We start from the raw sequence: 26964 nt of genomic DNA, 5'->3' as shown, positions 1-26964 counted from the left end.
TAGTAAATCAGTGGTGATGTACCAGGTTTTCACGGTGGAAATTGGGAGCCCTGTTGATACCAGAAGGTCCTGGGTTCAAAACCCTTGGGACTTCAGCGTGGATTTTGCATATTCTCTCTATGCGTGGGTTCTGTCCGGTACCCATCAGCGGGGTCCAACCCATAACCCAACCACCACCACCACCAGTCCATGGACTGAGTTAAATTAATCAGATTGTTTTGACCAATTAATGATCAGAGTGCATTTCTCACCATTTGAGCAAAATGAAAAAGCATTCAGTTCAAGTGATCATCAAACTGAACCGCTGCTTTGCTTCACGTGCACACGCACGCAGCCACGCACAACTGCCCACTCCGCAGTTACTCAAAGGGGCGGAGGGGAAGCCCTGTAATCAATGTCTCCACGGGATGGCAGTATGAGCCTACAAGTGTGTGCATGCACACGCGTGTGTGTTGGCTGTTTCATTGTGTACGTGTGGGGTGGGGGCGTGTGTGCAATCCACGTGTGCGTGAAATCTGCGTGGGAGTTCCTTGTTTCGCCATTCCGGGGTGTTGCCAGCTGCGCAGCGCCGCTTCCAGAGGCGGTTTGAAGAGAAAAACCTCACTCTGGAAACGTCTCTCTCTCTCTCTCTCTCTCTCTTCTTCGGCTCCTAACCTCCAGAGTCCCCCACAACTCCACCCCCTCCCCCACACACCAACCCACCCTCACCCCCGACAGCTATACCAGCAACCCGACACACACACCCGCCCCTTCTGGAAAACAAACAAACAAACAAACAAACAAACAAACAAACAAACAGACAGACAAACAAAAACAACAAAAAAACACTCGGGATCCAAGCATGCCACAACAGCGGCGGCTAGGTATCCGCCTTTCCTCCCCCAAAGTCACCGCAGGCGCAGCAGCAGCAGAAGGCTTCCCCGGTCCGCGGCAGCTCCGAGTCTCCTCCACCGAGTGATGCCACTGCTGCAGCGGGAGGAGCGCCCAGCTGCCACCGCGTTCACTGTCGACGCTTGTCGGAGGACCCGACAGCACCACCATCTCCGCCTTTGACAGAAGAAGACAGAGCAGCCCCCCACTCCCTCTTCCCACTCCCCCCTCCCCCCATCCACCCCCCGTTCACCCTCTCCCTCCCTCCCCCCACTCCATCGGCTCTGCTCCAGTCGCGACTCCAGGATGTCCGACAGCAACGCAAGTCCGACGGACCGGGTGATCAAATGTAGGCAGCGCTCCTCCGCGCCCGTTTCTGCTCTTAACGCGCTTCATCTGCGTGCGTGTGTGTGTGTGTGTGTGTGTCCTGTTTTTTTTATTACTCTGAGCGGAGCGTTTTCATTATAATAATAATAATAATAATAATAAAAAAGGGTGGACATTTGGCTGACGAGTCAACATGCATGCGCCTGTGAGCCTTTGAAGGAGGCAGGGAGGGGTTGTTGGTGGTGGTGGTGGTGGTGGGGGTATCCGGCATGATACGCCATAATCAAGGTCTTCCCTCGTTATTCTATTAGAATTCACCCCCTCACCGAGGCATTATCCCATTTTCTAGCGGAGGTGAGGGCGGTGGGGGAGGGAATCTTGTCTCCTCCTCTCTGCATATAGCCGAGGCAAAACTGTGCGACACGGCACGCTGCTGCCGCACGAGCTGCACGCGCTCCTCTCCTAGCGGTGGTTTCGTGTTACTGAATAATAATAATACCCGAACCGAAAGAGAGAGAGAGAGAGAGAGAGAGAGAGAGAGAGGCGGAGATGGGGGGTTGGGGGGAGGAAAGCACTGACTGACTGAGAGAGGGGACACGACGAGCATCTCGTTCCAATGAAACCCCAAACAGCGTGACGATGACGGCCAAAGGCAGACATAAAGGTAAACTGAACGAGGGGGTTTGGGAGGGAGGGAGGGGGGAAGGGGGGTTGGTATGGCGGCGGCTGGTGAGAAGATCGTCGATGTGGTGCTGATGCTGCGGATGCGGGCAGTGTCACGGGATGATGCTGCAACGATGCCCGGGGATGCTGAGGAGAACGGGGGTTAGGGGGGGCTGGAAAGAGGTGTCACTGTGTCAGCCAGGGGGGGTCGGAGAGGGCTGGGGATTGGGAGGGGGGCGTGGGGGGTCCTCCTTTAAAAAATAATAATTAAAAAAAGACTCTTATGGTGATCTACCTGTTTTTCTGGATGGACCAGTGTGTTGACCTACATTCGCGTTTTCTGATCCAGTCGGAGCCAAAGTCCGATGATCGATGCGTTTGGACCGCAGGTGTGTGTGTGTTTGTGTGTGGGTGTGTGTGTGGGTGTGTGTGTGTGTGTGGGGGGGGGGGGGGGGGGGGGGGGGGGGTTATGTGTGTAGGATGGTAACTTTGCCAGGCCTCGTGCCCGAGTTTCGCGTGTGTAATGTGGCGAAACCTGATGGAGAAATCACCATACCGACTGAGAGAGTCAGTCAGTATGGCATCCAAAAAGGCGCCATTGGGGTTGAAGTCGATTGTTTTCTTATTTTGTTGTGGGGTTGTTGTTTTTTTTTCACAATGGCCCCAAAGTGGTGATTCAGCCTGTCCTCCTCCGCGTCTCCTTAAAGGTCTCCCTGCCCCCCCTCCAGCCTCCGCCTCTCATCCACCACCATCACCATCATTCTCCTCCTCCCCTCCTCACTCTCTTGTTTTTCCCGACTTTCAAACGAGAGACAAAATGGAGCTTAGGGATGCTGCGCTACGTAGACCCGAGTCTGTGTTGCCGCTCTAATGGTGTGGAAGCGCCGCTGGATTACGGAATATTTAATGTGTTTAAAGTGTCGCTTTTTGAAAAAAAAAAAAATTATTTATTTATTTTTGCTTTTAAGCGTGGGCGGCCACGGCGGGGAGAGGAAGAGAGGAGGGGTGATGGTGGTGGTGGGGTGGGGGGGATCCACTCGGGTCATGATCCGTCGAGCTTGCACAGATTGCCGTGCTCATCGGGTCAAAACGGCGGCTTCCACGCACAAACCCTCCCCCACACCCAGCCATCCTCCACCTAAAAAAACAAACAAACTCACACACTCACTCACACACACTCAAAGTTCGTCTCTCTATGCCTCTGCTCGGAGAAGTGGAGCAGGTGCTGCATACGTTACGTCGCTTGGGCATGCCCCGGTATTCCGTGCGTGCGTCGTGCGTGGAATGGGAGCGGTGGGGAAGATGCGTGGAGTGGAGGAGAGGGGCGGAGGGGGTGGGAGCTCTTGCAATTATGCTGCCTTTTGCCCAATGTTTGCTTAAAAAGATTTGTGCAGCACAGCATCCACCAGCCGTCCACCCTGGTCCGCATCTACACATATAAACAGTGACGTCGGACCACTTTTGTCAGTAACGAGTAATCTAACGCGTTGCTGTTTCATATCCAGTAGTCAGACTACAGTTACTTATCAAAAATCATTGTGCGTTACTATTTTCTTTTGGAATTCCATTTCATTTCCTCTACGCGTCTTGTCGAGTGATCGCCGTTTCTATGCGACAGAAACGTAAACGATGGAGGGAAGAGGGAGATGCTCATTTTGTTGGTAGAAAAACCAAGTCCTTTTATTATAAGCGGCTGTGTTTTTTTTGTGTGTGTGTGTGTGTGTGTGTGTTTTTTTTTGTTTTGATTTTTTTAAAGTCGCTAGCAAATTTAATGAGTCGCGGGTTGCGCTCTTTGGGCTCGTTTTTGACCGTGAAGTTGCTCGTTTGGGCTTGGAAATAAGCAGACAGAAACCCCAGAATGTGTCTGACCTCCAGATAGTTTTAATCAGGCTCCCCCTGTCCGTCATTTCCCGGATGATCCGTCCCGCTGTGTCTTTGTTACTGTCAAGTTCATATATTACCTGTCAATTACGTCGAGCTATCCAGAACATTAGAAACATCGAGACTAGTCTGAACAGCGCAGTAAACGTGAAAACAGCCACGAATGAACGAGTCCGTAAAGTTGTGCAACTAAACGGCATTATGATTATTAATATTAAGATAAGTGACACAAATCTGTGCAGCAGCCATCTGAATTGTGGAGCCGCACTAGGAGCTCTGCTCTCTGGCACCAAACGCAGGGCCGTAACGCAGAACCTGGAGGCCGGAGGGGGGGATTTTAAGTCAATAAACTGTTTTCAATTATAACTACATAGATATACATGCATTGTCGTGGTTTCAAAGTGTATTTAAAGCAGGGTCTAGCTAAAGCTGCAGTCAATCTTACACAATATTCCAATCAAACAGGTGGAAACATGTTAAGATTTCACAAATAGGTGAAATCAAAGGGTACGGACACATATTAAGGCTTGCCACGCATCTCTTTTCTTTTGTGAGTTGTAGTCTTCGGCCTAAGCACACGAGTGGGAAGTTTGTCACCCCCCCCCCCCCCCCGACCCCCCACACACACACGCACACAGAAAAGTCCCCTCCGGTAAGCCTGGGGGCTCTTTTGGCGTACTTCCTTTCGTATCCCGTTCTCTCCCAGCTTTCCGTGTTAATTGTGGTTGTGTATGTGTGTGTGTTGGTGTTATCCTTGAGGGTCGGGGGTCCCACCTTGACAGGCCTCTCTCTGCCCTGTGGGGAGGGTGGCAGGGCAGGGACTATTTATAGAGAAGGTACTCCAGAGAGAGAGAAAGGGATTGTCTAATGAGGACAGGCTGTTCAGGGATGGGCTGTTGTTTCTGTGTTAGTGTGAGCCGCTGTGGAAACTGACGGTCCTCACTCATCGGCTGTCTCGCATCCCCGTAAAATCCCCTTCAAAGAACCACAAATCTGCTGACCGGATATGGGTCAAGAAAACGGCGGATGAACACGGACAAAGACACGCGGACGGTTGGGTCTTCCCTCCGTCACACGCATCCTCATTTCTTGCTCTCATTAATTCATCCGTGAATTCCTCCCACCGTCGTTTATTCACGCAGAGGCAAGCGTTGAGAAGAGCCAATCCCGAACATTTCACGAGCTCCTGGAGAGAGTAAACATGGCAACGGGTTCTGGGCGACTTTGACCAGACAGTAGCCACCTACACAAAACATTTCCTCCGTAAAGCGGCGAAACCTGAGCTCTCACTCTCTCTCTCAGCGCCCTCTGGCCATTCATAAATCACAAACTGATGTGCTGATATCCTGCCCAGCTGTGAGCTTTCAGATATTAATTCGGCAGCGCAGGACCACAAAAGATGCGGTACCAACGAAAGGCACTGCAGCTCAGTGAGGAGACTCCTGTTCTCGCAAACTGGAAGTTGTGGGTTGGACTCTGGCTTCCTACTGCCACATGTTAACGTCCCACTGGGCAAGGCACTTAACCCCCAGCTGCTGATCTGTATTGTTGTTGAGACGTGAGCATATTTGTGAGTGCGACCGGTTTAAATGTGGCTCTAGTGTAAAGAGCTTTGAGCACATTTCACAAATGAAGTCTATTTGTCCTAATCCCATCTTAAAGTTTACTGTGAAAGAGTGATTATTAGGTCTGTTACTTGTGTTTGCATTGTCATGGCGTTGTAAAGCTTTCATAGGCCCATGAAGAGTCAGTGGAGGATTAGGATTGGGGTTGGGAATCAACTGTTACACAAACGGGCTCGGTTTTTGAGAATAGCTTTCCAGGTGTTTGAAGACGCCACCATCGTCCAGTTCAAACAATTATGAGGAGGCGTGAACACGATGAGAATGTCATCGTCATACTGTTCAGGGCGTCAGACTAAAGGCAAATACAAATCTGGATTACATTTTCTGAACACACTGTGACAAAGACTACTTTGGTTCTCGGGATCGTGTCCTGTGGTCTGAGGAACTGAAATTTACATAAGGAGCATTCTTACATCATGGTGGAAAGAGTGGATGTATAGAGGAAACATTTCTGTTGTACTTCACAAAAGAAATGGCATCACGTGGAAACATTAAAGCAATATATCAGGAAGTTGAAGCTTGGATGCAAATGGGTCGTCCAAATGGACAATGACCCCCAGTCATGCCACCGATTACTTAGAATGACTTAAGTGCAACAAAGTAAATGTTTTAGAGTGGCCACACGTAACAATCCGACTATAAATGAGCTTTATCAAGTTTTGTAAGGGTTAGTCAAACTTGGCTACGTTACATAGGTTCTGTGTGGAGGGACGAGAGTAGGAGAAAACCGAAACATTTGACCCGAGTCTTAGAATTTATCAGGAAGTTCTACTAAAAATTAAATACATATAAAGTATGTAACCTTCTGACGTGTAGGAATAATACAAAACTCTCATTACTCAGACATCTAACTAGAAATAATACTGGTAAACTGACCTTAAAAAGGAAACGCTTGACAGTTTGTGTCACATCTGGATTCAACTGTTTATGCATCATAGCTGCAGAAAAGCAACAGCAGCTGTGTTTCTACCCAAATGGTGCAACTTTCAGATAATTTCACGGCACAAGTCAGTCCTTTCCTGCAGCCTCTGCAGTAAAAGGCTCAAACGAAGGGCAGACGCATCATGGCTGACTTCTGTCGTCATTCCTCCGATCAGTCTGTTCTCGCTTCGCTGTCACTTCCTGCCTCCCGCACCAGAACCTCCTGATGGCGAACCGCCTCCCTCTGTCATTTAAACTGATGAAATATCCCCCCCATAATTAACTTTAGCCATTAGAGATGATGCGCACAATAGCAATCTGATTCAGATCAGATTCTGCTCCAGTTAGGCTATTGGGCCCGGACGAACAAATTTAGGAGATTTGGTTGAAAGCTATGTCATAGATTTTTTTTTTCTTCTCTTCCTCTCTCTCTTTGTCTCTGCTCTGCAATGTGGAGATTTTTGGCTGAGCTGGCAGCTGTGCTGTTTCAGAAATTCCTCACGGAGGAGTTCATCTGTGGAGGATCGGCCGAGAATCGAAAACCGCCGCGAACTGCAGCAGGAAGATGCTGTAAAAGTCTTCAGCCGTTAGCTTATTTTGCGCTTTTCAGTCAGTATGTTCTCACGTTGAGCCAAGATAAAATGATGGATGTGCGTGAATTAACCTGTGACGTTGAATGAGGTGCATGATATTATCAATCGGTCAAGTGTTTTTGTGTAACACATTTCATCAACGAGGCAGATTAAAGTGGACACACATTTTTAAAAAAACAAGATAATCACATCAAATAGTCACCAATTGTGAAATCAGACATTACGTTCTGCTAAGTGCATTTGTTAAAATCATCAACACACATCAAATATATTGATCAATGTTCCAGTTATTGTCAATCAAAGGCAACTCTAAACAGGTGTGTTTTTAGTCTTGATTTAAACAAACTCAGTGTTTCAGCTGTGCTGCGGTTTTCTGGGAGTCTGTTCCCAGATTAAGACATTAAAGCGACCAATACCTTCATTCATTAACCACACACATTACATTATTATTAACAATGCGTTAGCATTAGCTAATGGTTTTCCTTAAAACCCCACTTTACCACAGACAAAATCAACCACAAAATAAGCAAGTAAAACTTTATCCAGATATCACTTTTTGAGATAAAGTTCAACAAACAGGGAAGATTTTTTTTAAAAAAAATAGGGTTTTAGTCAGCCTTTAGAGGAGTCACAGAATAAAAAGGTTTGTCTCTTTTAGTTGTAAGTCTTGTATTTAGGAAGATCAGCAGTAATTACGTATAGAGTAGAGAAATGTAGACCAGTGTCTGTCCATGTAGCGTTCTCAAAGTCAGCACAAAGATATAAAAAGTTTCTTGATAATCAACTGAAAGACAATGACGATGCATTAGCCATAAAGTCAAAAATTGTGAAAGGTCTTCTTCGGGTCTGGTAGCGGTCTGCTCCTCAGATGAGTCCCAGATGTTTTGAACATTCACAAAGCATGTGAAGTGAGACTTTGGTGGTTACTAGAACGTGTTGTTGGAAAATGTTTGAAAAAAAAAAAAGAGTTGTTGGGTCTTCTCCTTTTCAGCTTACTGGCACATTAGACGACCAGAAGAACCAAGAAAAGTGGCTTTCCCCTTGATAAATTAAAAAATAAATCAGGATCTTGGCTGAAAAGAGAGGGGAACCTGCCAGGGTGACTGAAGCTTAGCCAGTAACAATAAACATAAATGTACAGCTGGATAAGGCACTTTCTTGATTTCATTATTTCATGGTGACATATTTTGGTTGAGGCATTGAAATAATCTTATATTTGTGTCAGGGTGGCTGACTCATGTCAAATATATGTTCCTTTGTTTGTTTTTAAACTGTGTGGACACAGTAGTATTTCTTGGCTTCATATAGTTAGCTATGAATGTATTACTCTTTATTGTTGTTTACTGTATTGTTTTTAGGCATCTAGTACATAAAGACAGGAAGAACAAAAGTTCCTGAAACGTCTGTTCTTAAATGTACTTATCCTGCGACCTTCAGCCGCAGCTAAAGAGGAGGGTTGATGCATCAAACATGGGTTGTTAGCAAACATAAATGTACATTTTAACAGTCATTGTTAAGAAATCAGCAGTAAAATTATGAAATAGTTTGTTTTAAAAGTGTAGACTGTCAATGGTGCTTTCTGATTGTATGGAAATTCCCAGTTGGAAAACCAAAACTTCCGTTGGATTTGGGATTCAAACCGAGCCAGAGGTCGCCGAGCAGCCCATTCAGTATTCAATATGGCTGCCGCTCATGTGAAACATGTACTACAGCGAATCGAAGGCAGCAAAACAAAAGACCTGAACAACAAACAAGTTTCAGAAGAACAGGGGGGAACACAACAGATGGTCCGGCATACATGAGTTAGTGAGCGACAACATGGAGCGACAGAATCAGCTAAAGCGCCTAAGTCCTCAGATGAGGTTTAAAATACTTGGTACCAGCCTTGTGTGTTTATTTTCACAGGGGCGAAATCCACTTTGCACAAGCCAGCGTGGTCGGCAATATCTGGTCAAAGAAAACCTTTAAGCTGCTGATGTGACTACAGTACCTGTCTGTGTACGTTGTGTTTTCAGCTGATGGATATAACCCACTCTGGACATTTTTTAACTTCCCTTTTTGTTGCTTCAAACTTGGGAGAAGCAGCATCGCTGCCTGAAAGCAAACTGCTGCCTTAGATATTAACCAGAAAGGTCTGCTGTGACAGAGTTCAAATTAAGGCCTGTCTGGTTGTTGTTGCTTGACAGCACTCTTTTGGTTCGCAGGAGCCTGTCCTCGTGGGAAAATGGGGCGGCTACTGCTTAGGTTCCAGATTGATGAAAGGTTTTCTAAAATCCAGGGGATGTGAGTTGACTGTGGCACATCATATAGCAGCTCAAGAAATGTAGAAATGTTACCGGAAATGCACAAAATAAGCATATTTGCTTTCTTAGCTATTGTTAGACCTTCAAGAAATTCACGTTTTCTTTTGTTTTTCCCTCAGTTCTGTTTCGTAACTTCTGTCACTTCCTGGAGCATTTCGACTAGTCGCCTTCGATTTGTTGTTTTACATCCAAGGAGTATGTTGATTGGATGAAAACGAGCCACACTTCACGTGCGAAGACGCAAAGTTAGCGATCGCGCATGAGATCATTTGCTTACAAAGACATGTGCGCTCGTGCCAGTTTCACGGCTCACTCAGATTGGTGGCACAAAGACAACGCCACACAAAAGCCGTTTCTGAGTGAAACTACAGGCGTTTTTTCACTCGTGTCCCGTTTTCTCGTGATCCACTGATAATCCAATACATTGATTTGATTTGCGATAATCTATGTCGTTTTCCTCCAGCTTTAAAGTGTCACGCTAATAATTACTCCAGCCACACAAAGGCACTGCAGTATAGTTTATTTTTAAAACCACTCTTGTAAAACTTGAGTCAAAACTTCAAATGTCCCAAATTTTCTTCTACAGCTACAGCAAAACACGGAGTTTACTGTTTATAATACACTTTTCGTGCTTTAGCGCTCAGCTCCAGGCTTATTAATCTCAGTGCGCAATTAAATATTCCTTAACGTCGGATCAATCTGTTACTGCGCCCGGGAAAGAAAACATAAATCGCTTTTGAAGAAGAAAAAGCTTTAGAGGTAGAGCATCAATCCATCAGTTTTCCCAGCTTGATCGCTCAGAGGGTTGCGGTCGATGTTGGTCCGGAGGTGTGGCGCCGGCTACGTCAGGGCTAACACACGAAGGGGAGGAAACCAAGCGTCGATTATTAACACAACATGCATGTTTGTGAGACGTGATTCAGAAAGAATTAGCATGCTAACCTCCGGCGTGGGTTTTTCTTCTCAATCTGGAGCTTTTTTTTTTTTTTAATTCAACATTTTGGCAAAATGTGATTGAAAACGGTTATAGCCATCAAACATTGATGAATATCATTATCATCATCTGCTCTTGTTTTAGTTTAAAGTTTCCCATCTCTATTTCCTTTCCTTCCCCAAGCTGCTCTCCACTCTCTCATACCTGCCCTACTTTCACACTCCTCGCACAATTTAAGAGTTTCACTCTCTACTTCTTTCCCTCTGCCTCCGTTGCCTCGACATGCACCCAAACTGAAGCTTTACCCCCTGACTGGAAATTTACTGCAACACAGATATGTGTCTTTTTTATTCCAATGGTATATACCATCAGTTGTACAAGAAGCCAGGCTGGATGCTTTTTTACTGGCTGCCTTATTTTTCAATAAGAAGTCACACATATTCTTACATGCATGAGTAATTCTTAGGTTTTTTTGTGTTTTTTTCTGGCTTGTGTTATCTGACAGCCTGCAGTGCACAAAACCTTTTGAAATATTAATCCAGTCCATGGTTTCTTATGCAAAACTGGTTTCAGCGTTGGAGTGCCGCCGTTCTGGGGTGAAGGAAAACAGACGCCCCCGGCGCTCGGCCCCCCGAGGGTCCTGGGACGTCTCAGGGTCTCTTGTGTGTCGCGTTCAACCTCGAGGCACGTAAAAGTGTCACGGTTTGGAGTGTGGAGGAAGTACAACTGCAATCTCAAACGGCCCCCGAGGAACCTTCGGATACTGTAGGGATACCCAAATATGCGCTGGAGCGAGTCTGTATGCGTCACAGACAGGTTCGACGTTCCCCGAAATAGGTTCTGGAGAAAAGTGTTTTGTGATGGCTTAAATGAGAGAACGGCGTACGAGGGGAAAAAAAACAGAGCAGGAGCGAACGTGCTGTTTGTGGGCTGCGGCGTGTTTCTGTCTCGGTTTGAGTTAGGGCTCATTCAGCAAAGGAAATGAAGCCACTGAATTAAGACTTCTGATTTCAAGAGTTAAGAGAGTTAAGCAGCAATAAGAAGGATTTACGCTGTAAGAGAAAAAGGAGGTGAAATGGAGGTAAAGAAGGAGCAAAGGGACAGAGTTGAAATGTGTGAGTGGCCTTGTATTTGGTATATTGTGAAGACCATTTTCCTAACACATACTCTGTTGTTGGGTTTGTTCTTCATGGCTTCCATAAGGAGCGAACCCAACACCAAAATAAGTGGTGTTATTGTGTAAGGCTCTGGGTTTAGGACTAAGGTATGAATTGAGTCCATGTTAGGATTAGACAAGTCTGGCCATTGCCTTAATTGTTGCTTAATTTTCATTTCCCATTAGTGCTCAGTCTGGGTTTTCTCCCACAGACTTGGATTCCCATATCCACCAGGCCAAACAGCAAACAGAAGGAGAGGTTGTGAACGATGATTTCGATTTTCTGGGTAGTTTTAGCAATGGCAGCAAAGGAAGTGAACTAAGCCGTTCAGTCCGTGCTGATCACACCTCCAAATATTGAATTCATCTAAACGGCCGCCTCGTTCAGCGAGTCACTTCTCTCTTTGCAATGGAGAATGGTTGTTTTCAGCACAGGCGATTTCCAGTAAGCGTCATAACGTCGCACTGGCGCATTACATACGTCACGGACAAACTTCAACAGAGTCCATGCCTCCAGGAAGCAATGGTTTCTCAATAGCTGAGAGTCCAGGTCCTCTGGACGAAGCGAAGCGTCGAACAAGATGCTGGTTTGTACCAGGCTACAGTTGGGCATGTACTGGTAATGGTTAGGTTTAGGGTTAAGGTCATAGTTAGGTCAAAGAAATTAATGAACAATTAATGGAAGTCAATGTAAAGACTTTGTGAAGATAGAAAGACATACTGTGTGTGGGGGGGTGAGGGGTGTGTGTGTGTGTGTGTGTGTGTGTGTGTGTGTGTGTGTGTGTGTGTGTGTGTGTGTGTGTGTGTGAGAGAGAGAGAGAGAGAGCCAGGCCTAGTTTTAGTGTCTGATCTAGGCCATTATCTGTGTTACCACTGATGGGGCTCCAACAGGCTCCGTGGATCCTCCATAACAATACCTTTTATGAGCTTTTACTTGCTTGTGTGTATGTGTGTGTGTTAGGTGAAACATGCGTTACCCTCCGTATTAATACCATTGTGTCATACATAATGCACGCATGTGCCCCGGCGCTCTACCCCTTCTGTTTCTCTCTAAATTTTATAGGTGTTTTCTTTTTCTTGCTCCAAACCTGGTCTGTAATTATGCGTAAGAGTGTTTAGTGGAGTGTTTCTTTCCGTGTGTGTGCAGCTGCGCACTCTTGCTGTATCACACTCGTCGTGGGTCCAGCCCCCCCCCCCCTCTCCAGCAGGGCCCTGGGGGCCTTCATTATGTAAGAAAGACGTTACTGCAGAACAGAGGCGGGTAGATGACTCCGGCAGGCCCCTGCTTATTGCAGCGAGCGCAGACCTCCAGATCGCTCGCTCACACACTGGCACGCATAAAAAGAGGCAGACAAGTTAACGAAATCATGCTGAAAAATTCAGACCTTTTTGAGAAGAAACCCCGTAAAAAAAAGAAAGAAAAAAGACTCACAAAATCCTCAGACACCTGCCATCCTTTACGTCCATGTACCTACTCTAACAGTCCTCGCGGCCATCTTGAATAACGCTCTCTTATGTCTTCCTCCTTGTTCCGTCTGTGAATCCAGCGGTCCCCTTCCCCCTGGCCCACCGGCTGACCATGAAGGAGGTGTTTGACTCGGAGGGCCGCCCGCGGGTGGACCTGCTCAAAGCTCACCTCACAAAGGAGGGCCGGCTGGAGGAGGCCGTGGCCCTGCGCATCATCGATGAGGGCGCCGCCATCCTGCGCCAGGAGCGCACCATGTTGGATATTGAGGCGCCAGTCACGGGTAAGGAGCTCCGGTCAGGAGGAAGAGTAAAACAGATCTGTGCAGCAGCAATGAGATGGTTGGTGTCAACGAGGGGGCAGTTTATGAACTTTATCTGACGTTAGTAGTTAGCATAAGATGTAGCTAGCTTCATAAAAGGGACCGACTGGTGTAGTATAATCTAAAAATGTACTTCTTTAAGCTTTATGTCATGTTATCTTATGCCCTTGTCAAAAACAGACCTGGAGTGTCGCTTTGATTATTTCATGCGTGTTTAAGAAATCCTTTAATCTCCATGGCAACCATTCAGCTGTACAAAACGCCTTGGTGGACCTAGCTCTGCCTTCGAGGACCACGCTCCTCCTCGGAGCTGCAGTTTCCAAGCCTCCACCTGACAGGGCAGGCCTCCCCCACTCAGCTCCTTCAGACTAGCCAGCAGCAATTGGCACACCAGTTGGAACAGCTGAGCTCATTACAGGAGCTACTTCTCAGTGAAACGTTGGTAAAAATGTTAATGTGTTTAATAGCGGAGCCATGACGTGATGACTTCCTGAAGGCAGAGTTTCAGAAAGAGCAGGAGCTTCAGAGGCCCAATTTCAACCAATGTACTTGTGTAGGGGCTTGATTAGTGATTAAATTGTGATTGTTAGAAGGATTTGTTATATGCCGATGACAGGGTTGCTTCCTCTTGTGTTCGCCGTTGAGCCCCAAATTATTCACAATCTGTTCTCTGTGACGTTTATCTGTCATTTAGACACTTTATGGCCTTTATTAAATGGAGTGCGGTTCAGTCCCACTTCGCTGAGTGAAGCAGTGGATTTGGTCATCTGTGCATGTATTTCCCGGCCTTGCTAATGTTTTGAGTGGAGGATAATGTCGTGGGAAGGACGATACAGTGAGAGCGAAATTAAAAAAAACAAAGAAACGTCTTTCAGAAACAAACCGGCCAGTCAGACTGAGACACTCACAACCTATTGACTCTGTTTGGTTAATGCACCTTTGCGTCTGCTTCAGCTTGTGTGTGTGTGTGTGTATGCAAATGGGAGCAGTGAGATAATTTTGCGTGGGCTGCTGTTGCCCACGCAGTGTGGGAACATCGCTCAGCTTTCACAGGTACAGATCCCCGGGGACGAGGACAGACAGACGGGCAGACGGCGAGACAGCCGATCATAAGCAGCTTAGTGCAGAGGTCCGCCAACCTTTTCGCTCCCGACGAGCGGCATATTGATTCCTACTGTCAGGTTCCTCCTCTCCCACATAGACTCTGATCCAGAAAGAAAGTTTTCCTGCCTGACTTTAGGTGCAGAGATTGGCTCCGGTTAGATATTCAGAATGGTTAGGATTGTCAAGTAAGCCGAGGGCTGAAACTTGAACTGACAGGCTTTTGAAAAGCTTGTGAGAGGAAACTGGGGTAAAGTCTTAGGAGACCACACACAGGTCACTGCCGATTGCCAGGTCAAATGAAAGTAAAGCCTTTTGGAGCAGGAAGTGCAGGAAGTGGGAGACAGACAGACAGAACGAAGAAAGCGGGCATCATAAAACGCTGAGGAGGTTGAACTGTGACATCAACGAAAAGTGAAGGAAGAGACCAGACGGATGGCGATGGTGAGATTCTGCAGACAGACAGTCCTGAGGTCTTGAACGTGTAACTCGATCTGTGTGCGCATTCCTCTGTCTGGAAAACATCTTAGAAGTATCTATGTGAACAAGTTCTATGTTTTCATCTTAAAACCTTTTTTTTCTCTAAAATGAAATTTACTGTGAAATTGTTTTGCAAGTTCTACTATGGGTGCTAATATTTATTTATCCTCTAAGTCAGAAGTCTGCGACCTTCCAAAACGGCTCTTTAAAAATGCTGAAGAACAAACTTGTGTGTTCCAAAATAAATTGAATCACAAAACTTCGTTACAGTAGTATTTATTAAAACTTGAGCTAATTTGCGCCAAAGGATGGCCCAAAATATTAGTAGTTACATGTGCGAAGCTGAATATAATTGCACCAAAATATAGATCTTCAAATTAGGATGCACTTTTCAGAATTGTACTTGTGAATAGATGAAAGCCATGTGTCCTTTCCCTCTTAGTTCACAATTATCTGCTACTCTGTGTCGGTCTGTGGCATAAAACCCCACTGGAATACAACGAAGTGTGCAGTAATACCACAAAATCTGGTTCAAGTAGGTACGTACTTAGTCCAGGTACTTGTCCACTGACTCATTATTGTTTTGTGAAATAGAAGCTTAATACAGACCAGTACTTTCACGACAAATTTCGACAACAAATGGGAAATATGGTCCACCGTTTATTTGCAATTTAGTTTAAAGGTTTTTAACATCCATAAATGAAGGCAATAAACACACCCTCATGCTCGATTTCTCCTGTTTGTGAGTCCGATGAGTGACGTTTTCAGATCGACAGTCGGGACAGATACGGTTTTACTGCTGCGGATGCGAGCCGGGCCATATGGAGCCGGTGGAGCAAAAACACTCCCACGTCTGTTAGCTGGATTGTTCACATGTGCCCATTGCTGTTTCCACAGTGTGTGGTGATATCCACGGCCAGTTCTTCGACCTGATGAAGCTATTCGAAGTGGGAGGTTCTCCTGCCAACACACGCTACCTCTTCCTTGGGGACTATGTGGACAGGGGCTACTTCAGTATTGAGGTGAGGAACGGTGCAGCGTAGAAAACACCCGGTTGAATCTGCTCTTTTTCGGGTGTGCGTTCAGTCAGAAACGTTCTTTGCATCGCTGTGCTGCAAACGCAGTGACCGTGCAGGAGAAACAGTGCTAGTGGTGTGCAGTCCCTGAGGTTTACTGTGTGGTATCCAGGGGGAACCTGAGCCCCCCTCATTGGCACAGTTTCAACACTGTACTGTGTGTTATGTAACCAAGAGCGTAAATTCCATCTCATTATTGGCAGGGAACGCAAACCAGAACATTTCTTAAGACCACTTTTTTGGGGGGGCAAGGGGATCGGCAAAGTGACAGTGAAATGTAACGTAAACGTAACGTAGCTCTTGGAGCTTGAATGTGGACCACATTCAAGCTCCAAGACCAAAAATGACCAGTAATGCACATCAAACGTGTTTTTCTCACTGAGCAAATGATTGAGAAATAAAACTATACTTCAAATTTTGCTTCTATGCGAGTTTTGTTCAGTCTCACTGATCTAATCTCTGCCACACCTTTACAAAAATTTAAGGTTCTAAATAAAAAAGCCTAAATGAGTAACTGCTCTTAATAAAATTCCTCATTAACATTTGATTTATTGAAATGGCTCCCAATGCAAGGTATGGGCTGTTTAAATTATAATTTGTTATAACTTGTTAAGTTTTTTAAAAATACCAGACACTAACTCTTCTAATTAACTAAAAGTTAAAGAGTTAAATATGAATGAGATGTTTGTTACCTTTGACAAAAAAATTTCTAGACTTTTCCAAGATTGGGGGGGTCCGCACCCCCCCCCCCTTCCTCACTCCTCTGGGATTTACGCCTATGTACGTAACATAATACATGATATAAGTCCTGACAACACCAGCCCTGTTTAGCCCACCTTAACCAAACTCTAGTCTGTTTGCATCTTCCGTGGTCGCGCTCAAATTCATGGTGCGTTCACATCTGATAGTCTGGTAGACTCGGTTAGACTGGGGACCAAATTTGCAACATTTGTTAGATTTTCAGCAGGTGCGGTTCTCTTTCACTGGAGTGTACCACGGCAAACGAATGAAACCCTTCGACAAAACCTGTCCCCCGCCCTTGTGGAGACGCTGCACCAAGAACCACTGAAGGAAATGACACACAAACCTCTGAAGACATTGAGTGCAACTTCCTTCTTCACAAAATGGAAACAAAAATAGAGTAGGATTTCTCTTTTGCCTAGAAAATTCAACGAGGTGTGAATGCGCATATTGTGGAGTGGACCAAAAAAGCAAACTCTGGTCCACCTAAAAACCTCAGTCTTGGTTCGGTTGAAGTGAACTCTGGTGTGCTTCAAATGCATATGTGGACTAAAGCAGATTGTACTGTAGACCTCTCCAAAAGCAGGAAGCGAACTGTAGTGGAGGGCATTCTGGGTAAAAACAACCAAAACAAATGTGAGAGCCTTGCATTAGGAGGGAAAATGGCCAGAGGTCTTTTACCAAAGACAAAAGAGAAATCCCGCTCTATTTTTGTTTACATTTCATGAAGAGGGAAGTTGCGCTCAGTGTCTTCTTCAGAGGTTTGTGTGTCATTTCCATCAGTGGTTCTTGGTGCAGCGCCACCAAAGGTGAGGGGGGAACAGGTTTTTTGAAGGGTTTCATTCATTTGACTTGGAGCAGTGTGAAAGACAACCGCACCTGCTGAATATGGAACAAATGTTGCAAATTTGGTCCCCAGTCTAACCAAGTTTTCAGGCCCATCAGATGTGAACACACCATAAATGCGAGTGGCAGAAGCACACGCAAAAGAAATGCAACCTATCAGCTTCGACTGTAGGCTGGTTTTAGGACATCCAGTTCATCAAAAACTGTGTATCTTTCCACCACTTTGGTAGAAATGAGCACCAGATCTCCAGTGTGACTCAAAACCCACAATCTGCAAGCCTGTTGAGCAACAATGGAGTATGACATGGAGAGTATTTCGAGCCGAGGGAGCGATATTTAGGCCACCTTGTTAACACTTCCCAAGGGCACCGAGGCGAGGAACTTAATGTAGAGCAGGGACGACACTGTGTGAAGGTGAGAGAAGATCTTCTGAGTCATTTGTGGGGCCGGACCAGAGGAAGGAAGGAACAGGAAGGAAGGAAGGAAGGAAGGAAGAATTAAGGAGGAGGAAAGAAGAAAGAATAAAGAAAGAAAGAAAGAAAGAAGTCACAGAAATAGAAAGAAATAAATAACGAAATACAGCAAGAAGAAATAAAGAAAGAGAATAAATAATAATAAAAAAACGAACTAAAGAAAGAAAGAAAGAAAGAAAGAAAGACACCGGGTTGGCAAAGATGTCACGCGTAGCTGCGGCCGTTTTCATATTAATTTCTCCCGTTAACCTAATGAGCGCGGTCTGATTCGGGTCGATTCTTGTCAAAGAGGGCTGTTTGCGTCTATCTTTGGGCCCAGGGAAGGATCGGCTCGCCTCCGGCTCCGTTAATTGCGGCAGTATGGCTTGCTCATTCAGGGGAGGAAATCCTTGCAACAGCTCAGTCGTGATTCTGCGCTGAGCTCCGAGTTTCTAGTCCGGGTTTAATGATGGGAAGAGAAAGGCTCAGACTCTGCCTCATGCAATTAGCCTTTGTAGCAAGACTTGTTTTTACTGAGCATTTCCTTAAAGATAAGGAGCAAGAAATTGCTTAGCTCAGCATGAATAGACACGGGAGGCCGATACGCCTGTTAGCATGGTTATCTACATTAATGCCACATTAATTGTAATTATACAATTAAGTCATTCTGTTTTGAGCTTAAATCCATCATAAACTGAAAGACGTTGGAGTGAACCAAATATCTAAGCTCTTACTCAGTCTGCCACCAAGTTGTTTGGGAGCTTCGGTTGAGTTCAGGTAGGGCGGACGGGAATTGGAAATTAGCTTATGTGCTATAATGCTTAAAAACAAGGTCTTTGGTTTGCCCCAATGTGTTTGTGTTGTCCACATTGAATAAGTAAATTCAGAATAGATTTAAAACGTGTTTATTATCATTTGTTTGTCTACATTTTGGTTGCATAGGACTGGACATGGAGCCCTCTAACCTAAACACAGCTAAATGTCCCAACCAGGAGCTGAACCTTCTGAAAAGGCCTTGACCAAAACCCTAATGACTTCTAGAAAGTCAAAAAACCAACCAATAAAAAAAAAAACCCAACTCTTTCTGATGAAAGGAGTGGTAAACTATTCATCCAGAACTAAAAGAAGAACTTTGTTAATGGCTACAAACTTCAACTTGTTAAGAAACGTTTAACCAAAGATTAGTGAGGGTGTCCATCTTTAGGCTTATATGTACTTTGACTCCATGTGGAGTGGGGATGGAAACATTTTTAATATGACTTACCCATCACTGTTGTGTCTTTTGTTAAAGGTAAAGGTGGTTGTAGCTGCAGAGCCGTTGTACTTCTAATGTCTGCCTTTTCTCTCCTGAACCTTGCAGTGTGTGCTCTACCTGTGGTCACTGAAAATCCTCTACCCAAAGACGCTCTTTCTTCTACGAGGAAACCATGAATGTAGACATCTGACAGAATATTTTACCTTCAAACAAGAATGTGAGTTTTGTCACTCTTTGCCCTCCTAATATGACATGCTCTTTCCTCCTGTGTGACATTGTCTCTCTGGCATGCAAGGCAAGACTTAAGTTATTTTAGATGTTTGCTTCTTTTCTCCCCCTTTCTTTTTCCAACAAGAATGCTGGGAACTATGTTTTATTAATATATATGTAGACAATACAAGACGCCAGCTGGAGCCTAGGAGAAAAGAAGTCAGCATGTTCTTCACTAGTGAGGATGACGCCACAACAGCGACGGTTTCAGAGAATTGTTGGTGTTTTAAGAGAAGACGACAGATGAATTTTAGATGAAGTGAGGGCTAAAGAGGACCAATCAGACATTACCGAGGGAGAAGTAGCTATGGATGATGGATAACGGGAGTAGGGATGAGGACTAAAAGAAGCAGGGATGAAGAAAGTGGCAGAAATGATGGATGAAAGAAGTAGATTTGAGGGAGAAAGGAAAAGGGATGAAAAATTATGGCTGCACAAAGGAGGGATGAAGGTGAAAGGAATACGAGGTAGTGGTAAGGATGAGGAAGGTAGGGATGTGGATCAAAGAAAGTAGGAATGAGGGATGAAGTAGTTAGAGATAAGGGTAGGAGAAGGTAGTGTTGGTAGAGTTGGGGTTGAAGAAGGTTTGATGAGGTTTGGAGGAGGTAAGGCTGAAGCCACAGGCCATGAAAGGTTCACAGCAAACATGACAAAATCAAAGTGTGGGGACGCTGCTCAGAGTTAACGGGAATGAGGATGGATGGAGCTAAATATAGGACAGCAATGGAAGAAAAACTGTTAGAGTCTACAAAGTCTTGAGAACAAAGCAGATGTTCACATTTCAGCACGACAACTCTAAACCCATATCTTCAGCTCCACTGGAATGGTTTAGAACAAACAGCATCTCGTGTTAGAATGGCCCAGTCAAAGTCCAGACTTACATCCAATTAAATATCTGTGGAAAGGCTTAAATACTTATACTCAAAGTTGCTTTCTGTCTAATCTAACTGAGATTGAGCTATTCTACAAATAAGAAAGAGCAGACATTTCAGTATATATGTGCAAAACTGGCAGTCAGAACCCAAAAAGAGTTGGGGGTTGAATTGAGGGTGGTTTAATATAATGCTGTGTTCCAGTTGTAGTCAGAAATGGAAATTTTCAACTTCCCAGTTGGAAAAATAAACTGGAATATCCTCCAAAGTCAGATTTCCCCCCGAAAAACTGGGAGCAACTTTGATTGCCTCCAGTTACGAGTTGTAAGGCGGGACTTTATGTTTCAATATGGCCGCTCCTCGCATTAACAGTAATAAACTGTGGTGGAAAAATCTTTATTTTACAAGACACATAGGTATGAGTGCGTCTAATATCAACGTTACATGTAACGCCTGAAATTCTAAAAAGAGCCAATCAAAGTGGTGTTTGTTTACAGAAAGTTTAAAACTGTTTATGAGCGTTGCCATGTTGAAATCCCAACTTCTAAACTAAATACCTCGAGTCTGACGTCAAACCCAACTCAGAGTTCCCACTTCCCAGGTAACTTGAATGCAGCATAATGCCCTCCAACAGATTCTTTTGTCATTTCTGGTCGTCATGACAAAATGTGGTGCTGTATGGTGTTGGATAATGACAGCCATGCTGCTTCATATTTGGTTGACTCTCTGTTTTGGCCTTTAAAATATTACAAATGAAAACAACAACATTTTGCTCTGGATTAGCTGGATTAGCTGATCACATGATCATCCAGATATTTTCTATTTCCAGTTGAATCTCCTCTCCTCCTCATCTCAACTTTTCCTCTCTTTCTCCTCCTGCTGTTGGGAATTTGTGTCCCTCCTTTCCCACACTACGCCGTCTCTGTCCATGCATCCCTCCTCAATCTTTTCCTCCCTCCGCGTATGTGTCCGCCTCCGCCACCGTGTTTCGGCATCCTGTCCGAGTGTGGGTGATTAGAGGCGAATTAATTTGGCCCTTAATGATTGGCTCAGGGACTTGCTCCTCTGTGTCTGATTGGGCAAGGGACGAGGAAGCTAATTTCCCCTGGTGCTCGTGGCGAATAGTGGTTGCCCTCAATTACCATCTGCTATGTGTGTGAGCGCGCGTTTGAGTGTGTGCGCAAGCGCTGTGGCTACATACGTCTTCATAAATGTTTGAGTGCGTGGAAGGAGCTGACAACTGGTGGACTGGCAATAACCAGCTCTTGCGCTACACCAGGCAGATGGAGAGGACGACAAACACACTCCTCGCTGAAATGCCGGCTATTGGTGTCCTGAAACATTAACGTTTTCCTTCCCTTCTCCATCACCGTTAGTTTCCTCGCTTTGTCGCCTCCCTTCTTTAAAACTCCACCGTCTTTGTCTTTACTTATCTGCTTTCTCTGATCTATTTTCGGCTGTGTTTTAATCCCTTTTTGCGTCAAATAGATTGTTACAGCCTCTTGTAAGATATTCTTAGAAAGATGCTGTGTGGAGTGGTGGTTTTTTATTTTTTATTTGCTGCTTCAAGCTCTTATTTGTGCCAGAAATGTTTTTTTTTCTGTAGCGAGTTTGAATATATACACAGCCTTGTAAAAGTAGTCATAGTCCAAAAATGTTAACATTACAACCCCAGACCTCCATGTGTTTTCACTTGGGATTTTATTTGAGGAACAAACACAAAGTACAGCGTGAATGTTTAGTGGAAGGACAAAATTAAAGGGTTTGTAAAAACAAAATCAAAAAAAAAAAGTGGCATATTCTTAATAAAATGTTGCTCTGGACTTTGACTGGGCCATTGAAAGAAGTGAAAATCGCAAATAATTTTGTGACACATTATGTCATTAGCTAACTGTTATGCTAGCTATATGAATACAAATGTACTTCAACACTGAGAACAGCCGCAGACTTCTGCCAGAAATAACCATTTAATCAAAGAGTAAAAGTGGTGTAGGTTTGTTAGCATGTTGGCTGTTCGAAGCGCTGTCTGTCAACATGCGAACAAGTATGTGTTTGTCCCGAACGCTGAAACGTCCCTCTACTCCTCTGACCTCCAGGTAAGATCAAGTACTCAGAACAGGTGTACGATTCCTGCATGGAGGCGTTTGACTGCCTTCCCCTGGCGGCGCTGATGAATCAGCAGTTTCTCTGTGTCCATGGGGGGCTTTCGCCCGAAATCCACACACTGGACGACATCAAGAAGGTTCGACAGAAACCAAACACACACACACACACATGTTTGCGTGGCTATTGTTGAGAAATAAGATATTTTCTACCTATTGCTCGTTGTTATCTTGTCTCCCCAGGTCCGTTAATGTCATGTGTAAAAGTGAAACCACAAAAACAGTCACTGTTCAAATTCACAATCAATCAGGATTTATTCACACAATCAAATGCATAAAATCACACCAGCAACTCAACATGGTCATCAGATGCCAAAGTCAGAAAGGAAACATTAACTACCTGGGAAAAAAATGTAAAATACGAAGACAAAAACCTCAAACTGGTTCCTGAACCACACAGAGCTCTGCTGACTTCTCCTCTGACCAAGTGCATCAAACAGCAGATTTTGATTACAAAAATTAGTACACGTTTCATATAATGTCTTATAAAACAGACATGATCAATTTCAGTACCAAAACATCTGTTACACTTAATATGTTCTCATCAGTTTTCTACTTCTTTGGTTATAATGAACTAAGAGATTTTTCAGATGAATTTATGATTTAGACACTATTAAAACTGTGTTCTAATATAGAAAACTACTGATTAGACTAATAGCAATTAAATCATGATCATTATATCTAAGAAAAATATTCTACTGATTAAGTCATGTATTGATTAAACTATGAGTCTAAATCTAACCTAAATTGAGGCCTACTCAAAACAATCATGATTCGTCTAATATTTCAACATGCGCTAAAGTTAAATGGCATTAAAACCAGCATACGTAAACTAATATTTCCAACAATATCTTTGTTTAAAAAAATAAAATAAGATCAGCTGTAACAAATTGGAGTAAATTTTTAAAAGTTGGTTCTAAGAAACATTTTTTCCCAGTGTAGCTAGTAGTAATGTGTTCATTTTTAATTATTGGATGTTTCAGGATGAAGATTGGTTTGATTAACAATAATTACAATCCTTCATTGTTAAATATTGATGCCGAAATCTTACACAGAATAAGAAACGGATGAATTCCTAATTTAAAATTAGTCAAAATTCATCTTCCAGCTAAATTCTCAAGCAGATTATGAAACTGGCTGACCAACGTGCGTTAATATGAGTTCATGTGGATGACCGGCGCTGCAGCTGGCCGACAGTGTGGAGTCAGAAACCTGGCCATGAGGAGTCAACATGCCAAGAGCTCTCAGGTTTCCTGCCCTTCATGGCTCAGCGCGCTCTGATCGCTCTCAGTGCAAAGCCCACACAGATGCTACTATCAGGGTTAATGGGACATGATGAGCTCAATGAAAACACACCTGCAGGCAGCCACAAAGCTGCAGCAACTTTTTATGAATGCCTTAAAAAATAAACAATAAAAATAATACAAAAGAATCATTGGATAACGCCGGAGCGAGGAGAGAAACCGTAGCAGGAATATGTACAGTTCCCAGAAGCCATGGCATACAAAGAAACACACACTTCCTCCTCTAATGGCAGTGTTTCCATGGTGAATCTGCTGGTGTGACATCTTCTCCCTCCGGTGCGGTGAGGGTTGCCATGGAGATGCTCCGCTCTTGACAGTGTGTGTTTGTGTGTTTATTTTATTTTTTTTCCCCGTGTTTTGTGCCCTCGTTCCGCTCTGATTTATACTATATGTGCTCGGTTGCGGTTATATCACTGTAAGACGGGTTTGTAGCGCGTAAACAGCATTTTTCATCTCATGTTTCTGAGGTTTTTATTTCAACATTCACGGTGAGAATTTGTGCTTCTTTATGCTTCTTTATGTGTGTGTGTGTGTGTGTGTGTGTGTGTGTGTGTGTGTGTGTGTGTGTGTGTCCGTGCCCCAGTTGGACCGATTCAAGGAGCCCCCAGCGTTTGGGCCCATGTGCGATCTGCTGTGGTCGGACCCCCTGGAAGACTTTGGCAACGAGAAGACCCAGGAGTATTTCGGCCACAACACAGTCAGAGGATGCTCCTACTTCTACAGGTACAAACACACAGAGTCAGATCTCACATCAACACAAGCAACATTCAAAAATAAAGGGTTCAGAAAATGTTTTCTGTCAAAACTTGACCTTCTTTTAAAAGTGAACAAAGAAAAGTGGGCTTTTCTTCTATACGTCTAGCATGGCGTAGTGAGCCCCCTCCCCTACACGTTGCTGTATGCTGTCAGTCAGCTGTGAATGCCATGTGTCAGCTACCGTTGGTGGGATCCTCATAAGGTTTTTCTAAGAAATATTGGACATTTTAGAAAGCAAATTATGCGTTAGCATGTCTGACGGTATAACAAACAGTCTACTGCAGACTTGGTAACATACTAACTAGTAAAAGTAAGTAGAATTGTACTTGTCTAGCACCTTCCAAAGATAAAATCACAATGTGCTTCATCAAATCAAGATTTAAAGCCTGTCTGTATGAAAAGGCTTTCAGCAGCATTTTAAAATAATCAGTGGAATGTATCCATAATAGCTTGTTAGAGTTTAGATTTATGACCCGAGTCCGATACACATCCCAGATGATTCGCACTTGACCCACCCTGTGGTTACAAGTGACAAAATGGAGCTAGACGACGTTAAATCAAAGCTAAAAATTGACGAAGTTACGCTGCTTACTCAAATTATGATCTAAAAACAAAATAAGTATATATTAATTAGAATATGTGAGGTTTACTTCAGGCTCGGACCTATAATTCAACTTGATCAGTCGGATTGGATCGGCCTCGAACATGACGCCTACACGACTCCCTCACTCTGCTCCTTCAGACTAGCCAGCAGCAATTAGCAACCCCCTGGTGGAACTGAACATCATTTGAGCTCATTATAGGAGCTACTTCTGAGAGAAATGCTGGTCAAAGCATTAAAGTGCTGACAGAGGAGCCATGTTAGGATGACTTCCTGAAGGCGGAGTTTCAGAAAGAGCAGAAGCTTCTTAAAGAAACAGAGACTCAATTTCAAAGCGTTAAATTAAGAAGCAGCTTTTCTTTTAAGTCATATTTAATACAGCATTTTCATAACAACCGACTGTAACAGAGTTACTTGATTGGCAGAATATACCTGTAAAATACATGACACTGGCTCTTTAATACTCTCATTGTAGTCGCCAGGCCTTTGCTGCTGCTCACAAACTCCCTTCAATAAAACTGAATATTCCTTAGGAGCTCTGGCAGTTTCAGTCCATTTGAACAAGAGAGAGCAGTCCGTTAGCCTTCGAGTCCCGGCGCTTATGAAGCTCACAGATATAAACTAACCTGATGTTCAGAAAAGCCTGGGGAAATGCAATATACAGACATACAAAGCCACTCTTCAGGAGCAATGTCATTAAGGCGAGCAGTCGAAACAGAGATGGATGACTTTCTCTGGCCTCACTCGGCGCGGTTCAATTATCCGGGCGCCTCGTGGGCGCGCGGCGCAGGTGTGACGAGTTGCTCAACTATAAATCAGGAAGCTAATAAGTTTCAGGTAGAGTTTGGGGGCTGTTGTTTTTGGGATGTGACACAGGAAGAAGATTTCAATCACATCCGAGGCTCACTTAGTCATTTCAGGGATTTCAGAAGGAAAGAAAAAATAAATAAAAATACGGCCAATACGAAGAGCATGCGAGCAAACGCACCAAGACGTTCGCCAGCTTCAGCATGAAAAGATTTCCCACAATCCCCCGGGGAGACTGCGCGGTCCTGTTGCTATGACGACCGGCTACTCCTTGCGAGGTATGGAGGAATGTTAGGATAAGGGAGAGCGGCCGATGGTGGCGGCAGGACGGGGAGGAGGAGAGACGGAGCCCGACCCCCGGCGAGGCCGAGGCGGCGTTGTGACGCGCTTCCTGCTCGTTTTCCAGGTTTAGGAGCCGCAGCAGCAGTAAAACAGCCAGGAGCCGAGCTGTCACTGACGCCCCCTGCTGGCCACAGAGCGACCATAACAATGCTGCTTTAAGGACATTTTTCTCTTCTGTTCCTTCCTAACTCGGTCGTCTTTTTCTCTGTGCCAGTTATCCTGCAGTGTGTGAGTTCCTACAGACCAACAACCTGCTGTCCATCATCAGAGCGCATGAAGCTCAGGATGCCGGGTGAGTCGGTTACCATCAAATTACAAAATGACTTAACCTGTTAGTTTGACATTCAGCATTCAGGAGCCTTTTTGTCAAGTCGAGTTTATTTGGGTAGCACATTTCAGCAACGAGGCAGCTCAAAGTGCTTTACATCACACAAACATAATACAGTAGCCAATTATAAAACAAGCAATGAACATTACATTTTGTCAAACGCTATCATCGAAATCGTCAAGCAAATACACGGATATGTAGAATAATATTCTATTAATCAAAGAGAACTCTACACAAATGGGTTTTTAGCTTTATTGAAAACTTGATTCAAAACTCGGTGTTTCGACTGTTTTGCAGTTTTCTGGAAGTCTGTTCCAGGTTAGTGATGCATCAGAACTGAATGCTGCTTCTCCATGTCTGGTTCTGGTTCTGGGGATGCAGTTTCCGTAGTAACGTGGAGGCGCTGTGACAAAATCCTCACATCAACGAGTCATTTTGTTCAAACTGCACCACAAACAGAACACAAAGACAGATTTAACATAAACGTAATCCTTCATTTTGCCTGTTAACC

General features: G+C 44.5%; 1 protein-coding gene across 4 annotated transcripts in view; it reads left to right on the top strand.

Annotated features, from left to right (window-relative positions):
- Positions 1 to 1112: 1112 nt before the first annotated feature.
- ppp3cb (protein phosphatase 3, catalytic subunit, beta isozyme) overlaps positions 1113 to 26964 on the top strand; it is a 43589-nt gene continuing 17737 nt past the window's right edge. For 2 of the 4 annotated variants that reach the window (XM_028009215.1, XM_028009214.1), the window contains exons 1-7: positions 2146 to 2249; positions 12821 to 13021; positions 15539 to 15663; positions 19117 to 19228; positions 22250 to 22395; positions 24203 to 24342; positions 26340 to 26417. In XM_028009215.1, coding sequence (XP_027865016.1) covers positions 2168 to 2249; positions 12821 to 13021; positions 15539 to 15663; positions 19117 to 19228; positions 22250 to 22395; positions 24203 to 24342; positions 26340 to 26417 — 884 coding nt within the window. In that variant the 5' untranslated portion in view covers positions 2146 to 2167. Of the gene's footprint in view, positions 1220 to 1641; positions 1862 to 2145; positions 2250 to 12820; positions 13022 to 15538; positions 15664 to 19116; positions 19229 to 22249; positions 22396 to 24202; positions 24343 to 26339; positions 26418 to 26964 lie in introns of those variants that run through there. The other 2 variants (XM_028009216.1, XM_028009217.1) reach the window with 2 other exon arrangements.

Source organism: Xiphophorus couchianus, chromosome 23 (genome assembly GCF_001444195.1).
Source record: "Xiphophorus couchianus chromosome 23, X_couchianus-1.0, whole genome shotgun sequence".
In the NCBI taxonomy this organism is placed as follows: Eukaryota; Metazoa; Chordata; class Actinopteri; order Cyprinodontiformes; family Poeciliidae; genus Xiphophorus; species Xiphophorus couchianus.
Note: the sequence above shows the minus strand (reverse complement) of the source record. Positions and strands in the feature narration are given on the sequence as shown.